We start from the raw sequence: 14,556 nt of genomic DNA, 5'->3' as shown, positions 1-14,556 counted from the left end.
AGGAAAAAAGTCCAACCATGAGAAAACTTGATGTTGACTTAATTAAAAAAAAAAAAGGCATCCTTTATAAAATACAAACTGTATGAGCACTAAAATTAAAACTGCTAATCCTTTTCTTTTTTTCAGTCCTCTCCAGCTGGCTACAAAATGTCTCTGGCCCCTTGCCAGGGAGCCCTGAATGTCTCTGGCACCAATGGAACACAGGCAGGCTAGAAACAGGCAGTTCTCACTTCACATTTTGGTAAATTCAGAAACAGTATGTTGCCCTGGGCAGCTAAACATTCCAAATTTTAGAAACAATTTTTGGTGGAAATTTCGTGAATCTGTTCCCTCCTCACATTTTCCCTGGTTCCTTGGAATGAACAGTCACTTTGCCGCTCAGCTTGACAAGAACTGTATTGCAGTCACTGATCCCCTCTTCCCTTCCACCTGATACAAGATCAGCAGTGACCTGCAGCACAGCCTTTCCTGTGATCTAATATATTTCAAAAAATATTACTGAGTGGCTTAACTAGCCCTAGCACTATAAGATACTTCAAGATAGTAAATGGCTGAGTATGGTTGGGACAGAAATCACATAGGACTGGCTAAAGGTGGGACTGGAAAGATGAATAACAGTGCCAGATGGACAAGAGGGCCAAGTCTTGTGTGCCCTGGGCAAAGAGTCTGGATTTTTTCCTGAGAGCAGTGGAGAGCCATTGCAAAGTTTTAGGCAAATGAGGGAAAGTCTTATTTTTTAGAAAGATTTCTCATCCTGCAGGATGGAGCATGAACTAAAGACAACATTGGGAGCAGAATAATGAATTTGGTGTCTGTGGCAAATAATTCCAGTTAGAATCATGGCAACTCTGCCAACCATGGTCCAGACAGTGGGTTGAGAGAGGAGGATGTGAACAATATTAAAGAGATTAAATCATTGGGACTAGGTGATTGATTCTACCACAGGGGATAAAAGAAAGAGTGGAAGGTGACAAAGAACTGAAGGGGACACAAATTTGAAATTAACCCTTTCATTTGAGTGTTAGTCATATGGGTGATTTTTTTTCATTTAAAAAATATTTTTATTGTTATAATGTCATTTTAAATATTGTATATATTACAAAGAAAATTTGATAGGTGTGATATTTAGTGATATAATGTTTTTCTTAAGATAGAAGTCATGATGCTAACACATGTTTACTACAATAAGATTGTTATTATTGCCCATATTTGACTGAATCATACGGCAAGTCAAAATGCATTTCTCTGCTTTAATAGAGATAATACCTGTGAGTTACTCCCTCACCTACCCACATTTCATGTAATTGAGATACTGATTTTCAGAGTAATACAGAAAAATGATATGACCATGTGAGGAAGAAAGAATGATCACTTACATATTTTGATATTCCTGAGAAAAGAAAGAAAAATCCTCACATAAATATTTTCTGAACATTTTGCATAACTGTTTGCTGTTGTAAGCCAAAAATTCTTGGTCTTTATCCACTACTTTTGGAGCACACAAAAATATATCCAAATAGGAAAACAGTGCTGGCAACCTTGTCTTAATTCATTTTGACTGTTAACAACGAAAAAAATAATCAGATCAAGAATAACACTTTTTAAAAATAGTTATTTTAAAAAATAGTTCCATTATATTTTTTCTGTGTGGATATGTAATTCTTGTTGAAAAATTTGTAGAATTCATAAAAATCACCTAAATTCACCTAAATATGCACAAAATGGCAGAATGGACACAGTAACTTGTCTTTAAAAGAAGAAAAATCAATACTATAACTGGAGTAAACATTATCCTGAATTTAGAGGTTACAGCTGGGAAACCAAATAAATATATATGAGAGAAGTAAGAGCTCTCTTAATTGACCTCCACTGTACTGAATATTCCCTCAGTTAAATTTTCAATGTCCCTCCACTGCTTAACAATTAAACTAAATTTCCAACCAGTTTGCCTTTCAGCCTGAACACCCACTAGCAACCAAAATAGCCTTATGCTTCAAACATGCATGATTCCCTGTATTTCCATGAAAATACACTGTTTCTCACACATGTGCTTATGTTATTTGTTTTCCTGAAAGTGAATTCCATTCCCACTATTACTCCAGCAATCTCTACCTATAGACAGAGATTTCTGTTCTTTGAAGTTCAGCTGAAATGCCATTTACTCCTTGGTAACTTTCCAGATTAGCTGGACAAAGAGATGCATTCCTATTTTCTATTCTTACCACGTGGTTTGAACCATTCTTATCAAATCTGTTCAAAGTTTTGCATTACGACAGTCCTGCATTACCCATTCTACTCTATGGTAAGCCTCTTGAGGACATTGTGTGGTAAAACTTAGATTCCTTTCTACTTCCTAGCACAGCATTTCTGCTGAATGAGTGACTGAATGGAGTCATTCCTAAAAGTCATGGATTTTCAGTTATTAAAAAAAACTGAAACAGTCTTTGAAAGCTGGTACTTATGAAGTACTTCGTTAAAAGCTTATTTTAGACTAGTCATCTTTAATATTAATTCAAACACATAAATATGTATTTCTTCTCTTGTTATGCATGTTTTGGCTCTTTTGATACCTATTTCATCATACATACATTTGTATATGTGGCTTGAGGCACAGTTCTAAAAACATAATTGATTCTCACTATCTTTCAGCATTATTAATACTCAACTAAGACGAGGAATGGACATGTCGGTTTTAAAAAATCTATTTGGTTTCTTTTAATGGAGGCAAATATTAATAGAGAAAAAAACCAGGTAAAGATTCCCTTTCACCACTCCATCTCAACACACACACACAAAAGCACAGTTAAAAGTTAACTATTACAGTGGTTTTAAAGATATGTACACATACTCTATGATACCTTTCCCTTGAATAAGTGGAGTTTAATTCTCCTCACCTTGAGGAGGGTTAGATTTAATGACTTGCTTCTAATGAACAGAATGTGGTAGAAGTGATAGGATGTTACTGCCAAAGTTATATTATAATCATAGTCTCTCTCTCATCTTAATCTCTCTCTGTATGTCTCTTTGCCTGACTGACTTTGTCTTTTCCTCTTTTGGGGTCTTGCTCTGGAGAAAGCCAGCTGCCATGTCATATGAGCTGCACTAAGGAGAGGCTCACATGATGAGGAACTAAAGCTACATGACTGACTCTCTATTCCCTCTGAATATGCCAACAGATGTTCAGACGCAGTTCCTCAAGCTCCTGCAGATGACTGCAATCTCTACTCAAATCTTGACTATAAGTTCTGAGTCAGAATCACCCAGTTAAGCAACTCCTGAATTCCTGACCCTCAAAAACTGCATGAAATAACTGGTAATTTAGGGAAAAAATGTGTTACACAGCAGTAGATAATTGTTATAACTAACAAGTCCTAAAATATTTTTTCTTTTCTCTCTAACCAATCATGTTTTTTTGTCATCTTTTCAAGAAATTGACTAGAAACCATGGTAGATTCAAGCCAAAAAAGCTATGAAGAAATTCATAGGGCATCAGTATTGAGATTACTGTCTACATCTTAGCTGTATGACCTAACACTTTTTTCCTCAGTTTCTTTATTCACTATAGGAAACTGAACCTACCTAATAAAATATTAGAATTAAATAAGATACTAAACTAAAAGTGCTGGCATAGTCTTTGGTAAGTTGTAATTGCTCAATAAATGTTAGCTTTATTATTATTATTCTGGTTTAAAAAGAAAAGCTAAGAGGTTGCCTGAATAGACATTCAATCTCACAGAGTAAAACACACAGCTAGTATTCAGACACATATGTGTAAAATTAATGAAAACAAACTCCTTCTCATACTGTCAGAAGTCAAGCCACTTACAGAGCTAGTGAATGTCTTGAAAAGTGAATATGATCTATAACAGAAATTCAAACTGAATACTGTCCAAGTTCAAAGAAACTCTAAGAGTGTGTCACTTTTGAACCACACCAGGGATCTCAGACCATGCTACAGCCCTATAGGGCCATTAGAGCTACAGGCCATGTGCTAGTACACAACTGTCAGATCACTAAATAAATCATTCCGAAGGGGACATCATACAACACTATGTGGCCATGAGCTTTATTACCTCGTAGCCACACAGGAAGCACAGGTATAATGTACTGCATATTTATTTTGTTTTTGAATATACTATTCAGATAAGGACTATGGAAAAAGTAAATATTCTTCAAATAATATTTAGCATTTTTTGTATGCAATAGCAAACAAGAAAGGAAAAGAACAACTTCAACATGATAATAACTGATGCCTGTTGGATCTGAGAAATACAACACAGACCAAGTGTTAATCTCTCCCTCTACACTTTTACACTTTAGGCAAAAGAAATGAGTCATATCAAATTTTACTCTCATGGCAGAAGGAATCACATGCTGAGCTGTGTATCCCCTAAAAATATTTGTATTAATTTCTCTTTACCTTATCTAGCTTTGAACATTTCAAAGATCAGTTCCTCAGAAATAAGGCTATTACTTCATGAAGGCAACTGTAGTTCAGAGATATATCCTTAAGCAAACCTCCTGTTCTGTTTAAATAAAGTAGTATACTTTGTACTCATTACTTCGTTAGGTCGAAAATTAACTCCCAACTTCTATTAAGAACATAAGTGTTCCAGTCAGCGATTTAATAAAGATAAATTTTAAAAGAGTCCCATGAAGGAAATAAATGGCTCCAAAACTATAAGAAGTACATGACACAAAATACAATAATTTCTCACCATATCTTTTTTCTGGTTTGGTGAAGGAAAGGGAGTAGAGTTGAAAGGATTGGTAGGATTGTCTAAAAATAAAAAATGATCATGAAAAAGAAAGGATTATTTATAAGGATCCCTATGGCGTTTGGGTTACACCAGAGATTTACCTGGAGCCTCTAACTGTCACAGTTCTAGGAATTTGTTGAGTTGTTTTTTTCAAGTCCTCTCAACTCAAGATTATATGCAAGATCACTGCTTGCTGTTTACACACTCATTCAGGAAACAGTAAATAAGGTAAAACGTAACAAACTGCAGTCAACATAACCAGGCCCTATCCACTGATAAACCATAGCCTCTTGTGGACATGAATGAAGGGCTTTGGCAGAACCAGGCTCCAAAACTGCCTACTTAAAAGGTCAAAGACCTGTAGGCTTTTCTAGCTTCTTTCTCTATTAAAGTCCTGCCCATTCTCACCTTCTTGCTTAAGTCTCACCTCCACCCACTGAAGTTTTATCTGACTATTGTTTTTGAACATCAAGTTTATTCATAGCCTATATTAATGCATTAGCAGTTAATTAAATATGTTATTTGTTCATGGTTTTATTATTTGTTTTTCCTCTTCCAATAAAAATATAAAGAATCTATTTATGCTTTCTACAAGTTTGTATTTGTAGTATTTTGTGAAACCATTTTAAAGCTTTATTTTATAATCAGGGAAATTATCTTGTTCCACTAAGATATAAGATTTTAAATGTAGAGTCACAACTTATTATGGCCTTGTGGCACTGAAGAAGATTTTGAAATTTTACATAATAACAATAGGCATAAAGTGAAGCTTTACAGTTCAGATTAGAAAAATGCGATACAGTGAGCCAGAAAGTTCAAGACAATGTAGCGACTGGTTAGATATCTCTGGAACACAGATGAGATAGGTTGGTCCTTTCACTAAGTGGCAATGGATCTCAGTGTTCAAGCCTGTAATATCAGTTAATGAAGATAAATAGATTGTCCCAGATGGAGCAGCTACTCAAGATAGTAGCTAACCTAGTTACCAAATTTATATACAAAAAAAATCAATCATTTTCCAATATACCACCAGTATAAAGGTAGGAATATGGAGAGGCAGACCATTTATAAAAGTGACAAAAATATAGAATATCTATAAGTTGACTGAACAAGACATGTTTTGAAACTATATGAAGTATCAAAAAATTTAATGAGACCTAAAAGGAAGCTTGGATAAATGAAGAAATATGTATGTACCTGCATAGGAAGGCATAAGATGACAATCTCTCAAAATCACTTTACAAAAGGAATGCAAATCCAATAAAAATTCTCATGGAATTTTTCCTTAGAATTGGAAAAAACAATATAAAACTTATATAATGGCAAAACAAACCAAAAAAAAGACAGTCCTTTGGTGAAGAAGAACAACCAGGGTAGACTAGTACTTTCACATTTCCAAACATACCCAAGTATTCAAGCAAGAATTCAATGTGTTAATAAAATTAGAATATACCGTTTTATCAGTGGAATAGGACATTTAGCTTGGACACAGACTCAAGTATAAATATGTATACAGCAAATGGTAAATGTGGTATTTTAAGTGAGTAGATAAAGAATGAAAAGTGTTGAAATAGTTAGGTGGCTATTTGGAAAAAAATCAGTTGGACTTCTACTTCGATGCTATTGGATCCTTTATAACTCTACCCAGAGCTCAGAGGGCCACCAATATTTTTGCTTATTGGCCTCAGGTATATTAGCTTTTCTTTTGGATATATTTATTCTCCAAGTAAAAAGCTAAATATGGCATGTAACTTCCCTTGTTTTCCAATTAAAACTCCATCTATTACTCTGATGACATTAGACTATGTATATTAAAATGTATGAACTTCCTTGTCTAGAATGTTGCATATGTACCATTCATCTTTTGATTTTAGCATTTAATTATTTTAGCATTTAATTATCATCTACTTCTGTCTATAATTTCTTACATACTTTCTTCATATATTACCCTAGGCTCTGGACACCTATTTGTTCACTTTCAAAATTGAAAGTAACTTTATCAGAGAAGCTGGAAGTCTCCAGCCTTTGCTGATCCACAGCCAAATTCTGAAGAGTTTAATCGTTTCAAAGAGCAAATTTATCTAACAACAGAAATTTTCTGTGCCATGATACAACTTAGAATTACATGTTTGTAATATGTTCAATATGGAGTCACATAAACCTCAAAAAATTTCAAATGAAAATCACTTGGCTTAAATCTCACTAAATTCATTTTATTAATAAATCAACTAAGCACTTTGTGACTCAGTTTCCACATTTTTGAAATAAGTCTATTTTCATTTGCCTAACATTCCTCACTAGGATGTTACAAAAAATAAATGAAATAATGTGTATTAAAGGATGTTGAAAACTCTAAGGCACTATGTAAATGTTAGCTGGAACTTATTGTTAATTCTTATTCCCTTTTTGGTCAAAGCTACTCTAGCCTTAAACTAATAGGAAAGAAGACACATTGGGCTTTGGTAACTTGGCTCAGGGAAGTAAGTCAGTGGTCAGGTAATTTGGCAGGGCTGCGGCAATAGAAAAAACTAATGATACGGTTGCCAAGTGGGTGCCAATCCAAGTTCTGATCCTGCTCTGACTTCACTGTGAGCTTTTGTCCCTTACCTTCCTAACTACCACCTTGTTGATGTTCTTTGCCTGAACTAATCACCCATCCCATGGCCTGTACCCTACCCGTAATCTCACCTTTAAATTACCCCAAAAGTTATACTCACATGAGCTGGGTCAGGTGATCTCAGTTCTGCTCCCTCCTTCCCCAGACAGAGATGGCAAGTTCCTCTGCCCAGGATTCTCACTCTATAAGTCAGCAAATACTTCAGACTCCTTCAGGAGACCTGGGTCTCCTAGCAGACTCTGTCATCCATGACTTAATGAAGCAGGCTTTCCAAGGACCTGGGATTCCCCTTTGTCAGGCTGGGCAAAAGTCTGGCCAAGTTTGAAAGAGATTCTAAGGCTTAGGGCTGACAGAGGGCTTCTCTGCTATAGAGCCAAATTTGCAACCTCAAGACATTTCTCTCCTATTTTCCATGCCCTGAGTCTCTGTCTCCCATTCCCTAAACACATTACACTAAAGATCATTTTAAAGAGCAAATGGGATATCAAATAAGTTTTTTGGAAAATGTTTTCCTATGGTTGCTCTGAAGTCTAAGAATATATTTTTCATTTTATTTTTAATGAATACTTAAAAGGATTGTAATGAAACTATAATAAAGAATGAAAGTGCCTGACTTCTATAAGCCTAAGAGGGTGTTTCTTCCATGAGCTTAAGAGGGTTTCACTATTCCATACATGGTAGTATTTCAGCGCCTATACTTTGCCTGAAATAAGGGAAATTTATAAGGATAAATCCAATATAAAAATAGTAATTAATTATGTTTTACCCAGATAGGAATTCTGAGACCTATTGTTATTTCTTCTTTTCTTTATAATAAGACTTCTCATAAATGAAATGATCATAATTTTTAACTAGTGAAAGAATTATGGAGCCCTGGGAGGCCCAGATGCTAAATATAAGGAAATAGGGATAGAGGAGAGATAGAAAGGTTGAAATGAAGACATCTACAGATGCCAGGGAGACAAACAACTTGGATCCCAAAGGCAGGTATAAGAAGCAAGGGAGAGACAGATGCTCAGCAATGCTAGGACTCAAGTCTATTTTTTCTTAAAATCATTGATGTATTGGAGAATGTGCTTATTTGAAAAATAACTTTTAGGAGAAAACTAAATAGTATATAGATGCATTTTTTATATAGATGCAGCTTCATTCAGCAACGTGACCATCACACCCTAAATAATATTTTTAAGAACATCATCCTTCATTTTAGCTTATGATAATCTCCTTTTAAGCCTTACTAATAAGCCTTAAGGATACCCCATTTAAATTTTAGCTTAAGCATCAGAATTCTACATGTGCTTTGAGATTACAAGCACATCACATACTGATGGTATATGTTACTTATCACCCCATTATAGAAAGAAGAAAAACAAATTGACAAATCCAATTTGTGTGTGTGTGTGTGTGTGTGTGTGTGTGTAATTCAAATTCAGGAAGCTCTGGTTTTAGCTACCTTCAAGGCTTTCAAGACCATTTGAAACTTGACCTGTGGTGCTTGTTCCAGAAAAATAAGCAAAGTAAAATAATCCAGGTAACTCTTTAAGGATCTATCAAAGGACTGGGGTTAAAGGAGGAGGAGGAAGGGAAAATAATGTTAACAGATTATATCTGTCCTGAGTTACCTCCTGGAATTTAAGTTAAGCAGCTGGAACCCATTTTGTCCATTCTCTCACACCGCAGACAAATGTATTGCCAGTGAAGATAGACCACAAATGGCTTGCATTTTATTTTTCTTAAAAACCTAGAACAGTCAGCCCTTCCTACTGAGACAGGACTTTTCATCTGGGTAAAAATATATAAGGACTCTCAAAAGAGAAATACTGGATTTCTCAGTCAGAAGCGTTCTTTGTGCTAGACAGTATGGAGAAAATGTCAGTTTAACAGTGGTTTGAAAAATGTCAAAACTCCTGTGTTTCACTCATTTTGAGATATCATGCAAGTAACTTTTCTAATTTTATTTTTGACTATTTCTGATTTTCTTTCTTTTTTTTTTTTTTAAATCAAAGAGCTTATCCTTGATTAAGTAGAAATTTGAAAGCTTCCCAAATGAACTTAGGAACAATTTTTCTTTTAGGCACAAAATTATTTAGCCTTTGGAGCTGTATGAATATCTATTTCATCAATTATTTAGCCAATCAATAAATTTTTATTGAGTTCATTTTAATTGTCAGGTTCATTTCAATTGCTAGACTCTGGGTATTCAAAAAAGACACTGCCTTTCTCCCTCCTTATAGACAGCAAATAAACAAAAAAATATATAGTTACTCATGCTGATAATTGTCAGCAAGGAACAAATAAGTTACTCTAAAAAGACAGCCTCTCTTAGATAAGATGATCAGAGAAGACCTTTATGAGAACATTGTATTTAAGATAAGATCTAAACAAAGAGAAGCCAGCCATATCAAGCAGAGGTTTTAAAAATTACCATTTCTGGAGAGAAGGTCCCAAGGGATAAAATTTTATACAGCTTCCAAATGTTCCTGAAGAGGTCAAGAGAAAATGCATTTAGATTTCTTTTTCCTGTTTTCTTTTTCTGAAATTTGTTGTTTGGATATAGGAGATCCTAGACTGATATTCCATTTTTTCATCTACTATTTTGCTTTACTTTTTGGCAGACTTTTTAAAATTTATTTTCCAAAATTCTGTTAAGTCTTTATTTCTGCTCTCTTGTTTAAATTTCCAAAAGCACTTTCTTATTTTCTGGTTGCCCACTGTTTGTCATACTATTCTTGCTTCATGGATGCTATATCTTCTCTTATCTCTTGGAAGAGGTTGAGGACATTACCTTGAAGTTTTCATCTTCCTGCATAGAACGCTGTCTTAGTCTCTCCCTCCCTCTTTCTTCTTTTTCAGTTTGTTTTGGTCTCTTTGTTTCCTGTAAGAAGCTTGATGGCACTTGGCTGACTGCATATTTAAGAATGGGGTACAAACAAGCTGATTACACAATGGGAGGAGAGATCAGGCCAAGCTCCATCACTGGAGGATTCATAGGTCTTTTCTCTTGTATTGGTTAGACTTCTCAGAGACAACCTCTTCCTTTCTGCCAGGAGGATATATGTCTGGTTGCCACACTCGGAGTTAAGCTATGGAAAAGAGCTGGATGTCTTTCCATGCAGTATATAAATTTTATTTAATCCCTCAGCTATGACTGATGCCACCTCAGGGCTCTCTTTTACCTTTTCAGAGAACAAGGGTATGTTTTCTACCTGGATTGATAAAGACACAGTTGCTTAGCTGGGTAGAGAAGAACAGGGGATCGGGGGAATCTAACTGCTTCCTACTCAGATTTCTAATAGGTCACCTTGTTTTAGCCTTACTATTCCCCTTGTTTCCCAGTGGCAACTAGTGACACCAATTCCTGAGACTTTCTACAAATCAAGTTGGTGGTTTTCTCCTTTAGCTCAGTCCAGGCCAAGCAGTCAAATATCTCAGGTCTTCTATCAACTATTGGTTGTCCATTTGCTTTTCAGTTTCCAAATTTTGCTGCTATAAATTTCTCCATTAAAATATCTAATTTCAGTCTTTTTCATGGAGCTTCAAGATCAAGCTGAACTACTTGTATGTATTAATCTGTGGTGTTTTTATCCAGAAATTCTGTATATTCTTTAATTTTTAAAATTTCTTGTTATGCACTCTATGTGCTAAAATGTCTTTTTTCACTTACTGATAGTGGAAATCTTAGTTATCATCTCTCTTGACCTCTTCATAGAAGTCAACACTATTGTCCACCTCCTACTTTATGAAACTCTCTTCTTCAACTCTGGACACTATACTCTCCTGTCTTTCTTCCCACCTTTCTTCCCATTCCATCTCAGACACGCTTGCTAGCTCTTTCCCCTCTATTCACCATCAAAGCTGAAGTTCCTTAAAGCTCAGTGTTAGGTTCCCTCCTCTCTTTACTTTATAGTCTCTCTTCAGATGACATATCACTCAAGTTCTTTGCCTAAGCACTAACAGGTCACATATTGTATACCTCCAGTCTAGACTTCATTTCTCAGGTCTAGACCTATGTATCCAATGGCTTATTTGACTTTCCTTAGATGTCTCAAATGTAGTTTAGACCCAATGTGTCTAAAAAATAACTTATGATCTTATCTCATTAAACCTGGCCCTCTTTTAGCATTCTTTGTCTAGATAGTGCCACTGTCCAGGAACACAAACTGAAAACTAAGATTCATTCTTGACAATTCCTTCCCTCCCAGTCCGCATATTCAATCCTTCTCCAAATTCTATTGACGGAATCTCAAATATATGTGCAATTCACTTATGTTTCTCCATTTGTTCTGCCAGTACTGCCAAACTACCAACATCTCTCAGCTGGATTTGTGAACTAGCCTCCTACTCATCTTCTTAATTTTGTTCTTCCACATTCTCCACCCTAATCCCAAGCTAATTCTTACACAGTCTTTTCAAAAGACTACATGAGTTTTCATACCTCTGCTTAAAATGGCTAATTTATTTGCATTAAGGATACAAGTCTAAATCTTTAGGTTTACCAGCAACATTGTGAAAGATGTGACCCCTCCCTACAACACCAGTTTTACTTCATACATTGCCACTCTTGGATTTTCTGTATTTTAGCCTTATTGGACATCTTCAATTCCTAGAATGCCCTGTGTCCCTCCTGAAAGAGGGCATTTGTACCTGATGTTACTTGTATCTGGTTCTCCTTGGCCTAGCTATAACTATTTCTTTTAATTCAAATTGCTTAGATGTCATCTCCTGCAGCACGAATAAGGTATTCTATCTTGTAATTCTCTCTGTTGTGCTATGTTGTAATCACTTGTTTACACACTTATCTCCCCATCAGAATAAGAGCCATTTGAACAGCTCTTTGTATCCTTAGCATGAAGCACAGTATCTAGAATCTGGTAAGTTTTTTGTAATTGTATTGTGAATGAATAAAAAAGCTCATTTATATCAAAAAAATAAATTATCAGTGATTAAAACAAATCTGTACTTCCATGATACATTAGGAACTAGTTATGATTTTCAAGAGAAAGATATTTTATAGATAATAATCAAATTTCCTTACTTTTTTTGTTTTTCCCATTGCCTTCAGGATGGAAAGATTTAAATCTTCAAGTGCTGTTAGTACATTCTCATACTCGCCCAAATGCTGAGAAAAATATTCTGAAAAGTAAAAATATTGAAATAAATACTTGTTTGCCTTTAGGTAATGATAAAACAAAATATCAACTGAAGATTTACACAATCAATGAGTAAAACAAATGGATAAAACTGACAAATTTTCAGATAAGACTAACTAAAGTGTCAATATACTTTCATTAAAAAAGAAAAAATCCTGGAGGGTTACCATTATTCTTCTTATCTTACAAAAAATAGGGAAAAATTGAAGCTGGATTTACATACACAGCTGCTTCAATAAAAAGTTGTTCCCGAGAGACCTTCAAGATGGCAGAGGAGTAAGATGTGGAGACCACCTTCCTCCACACAAATACATCAAAAGTACATGTACATGTGGAACAACTCCTACACAACACCTACTGAACGCTGGCAGAAGACTTCAGACTTCCCAAAACGCAAAAAACTCCCCATGTACCTGGGTAGGGCAAAAGAAAAAACAGAGACAAAAGAATAGGGATGGATCCTACACCTCTGGGAGGGAGCTGTGAAGGAGGAAAAGTTTCCACACACTAAGAAGCCCCTTCATGGGCAGAGCTGGGGGTGGGGGAGAAGCTTTGGAGCCACAGAGGAGAGCACAGCAATAGGGGTGCAGAGGGCAAAATGGAGAGATTCCCGCACAGAAGATCAGTGCCGACCAACACTCACCAGCCTGAGAAACTTGTCTGCTCACCCACCGGGGCGGGTGGGGGCTGGGAGCTGAGGCTCCAGCTTTGGAGGTCAGATCCCAGGGAGAGGACTGGGGTTGGCTGTGTGAACACAGCCTGAAGGGGGCTAGTGCACCACAGCTGGCTGGGACGGATTCCGGGAAGAAGTCTGAAACTGCCTAAGAAGGAAGAGACCATTGTTTCAGGGTGCGTGAGGAGAGGGGACTCAGAGCACTGACTAAATGAGTTCCAGAGACGGGTGCGAGCCGCGGCTAACAGTGCTGACCCCAGAGATGGATATGAAATGCTAAAGCTTCTGCTGCAGCCACCAAGAAGCCTGGGTGCAAGCACAGGTCACTATCCACACCTCCCCTCCCAGGAGCTTGTGCAGCCTGCCACTGCCAGGGTCCCATGATCCAGGAACAATTTCCTTGGGAGAACACATGGCATGCCTCAGGCTCTTGCAACATCACGCCAGCCTCTGAGACCGCAGGTTCGCCCCACAGTCCATACCCCTCCTTCCCACCCCAGCCTGAGTGAGCCAGAGCCCCTTAATCAGCGGCTCCTTTAACCCCATCCTCTCTGAGTGAAGAACAGATGCCCTCAGGCGACCTCCACACAGAGACGGGGCCAAATCCAAAGCTGAACACCAGGAGCTGTTTGAACAAAGAAGAGAAAGGGAAATCTCTCCCAGCAGCCTCAGGAGCAGTGGATGAAATCTCCACAGTTAATGTGATGTACCCTGCATCTCTGGAATACCTGAATAGACAACGAGTCACCCCAAAATTGAGGCAGTGGACTTTGGGAGCAACTGTAGACTTGGAGTTTTCTTTCCATCTCTAAATTTTTTCTGGTTTTAGGTTTATCTTTTTTGGTATCTAGACTTTATTATCATTGGTAGATTTGTTTGTTGATTAGGTTGCACTCTTCCTTTTTTTTTTTAATATATATATACATATTTTTCCTCTTTCTCATTTTTCTTTTTTTTTTTTTGTGGTACACGGGCCTCTCACTGTTGTGGCCTCTCCCGTTGCGGAGCACAGGCTCCAGAGGTGCAGGCTCAGTGGCCATGGCTCATGGGCCCAGCCGCTCCGTGGCATGTGGGATCTTCCCGGACTGGGGCACGAACCCATGGCCCTGCAACAGCAGGTGGACTCTCAACCACTGTGCCACCAGGGAAGCCTTCCCCTTTCTCTTTTTATGAGTGTGTATGTGTTTGCTTCTTTGTGTGATTTTGCTTGTATAGCTTTGATTTTACCACTTGTCCTAGGGTTCTGTCTGTCCTTTTATTTTTATATTTTTAGTATAGATTTTAGTGCTTGTTATCATTGGTGAATTTGTTTTTTGGTTTGGTTTCTCTCTTCTTTCTTTGTTTCTTTCCTTTTTT

General features: G+C 36.8%; 1 protein-coding gene across 1 annotated transcript in view; it reads right to left on the bottom strand.

Annotated features, from left to right (window-relative positions):
* Window positions 1-14,556, bottom strand: part of NECAB1 (N-terminal EF-hand calcium binding protein 1) — a 300,474-nt gene that overhangs the window by 102,147 nt on the left and 183,771 nt on the right. The window contains exon 5 of the mRNA XM_032609361.1: window positions 12,413-12,510. Coding sequence (XP_032465252.1) covers window positions 12,413-12,510 — 98 coding nt within the window. The remainder of the gene's footprint in view (window positions 1-12,412; window positions 12,511-14,556) is intronic.

This window comes from Phocoena sinus, chromosome 17 (genome assembly GCF_008692025.1).
Source record: "Phocoena sinus isolate mPhoSin1 chromosome 17, mPhoSin1.pri, whole genome shotgun sequence".
Classification (NCBI taxonomy): Eukaryota; Metazoa; Chordata; class Mammalia; order Artiodactyla; family Phocoenidae; genus Phocoena; species Phocoena sinus.
The sequence above is the reverse complement of the archived record's forward strand: the minus strand, read 5'-3'. Positions and strand labels throughout refer to the sequence as shown.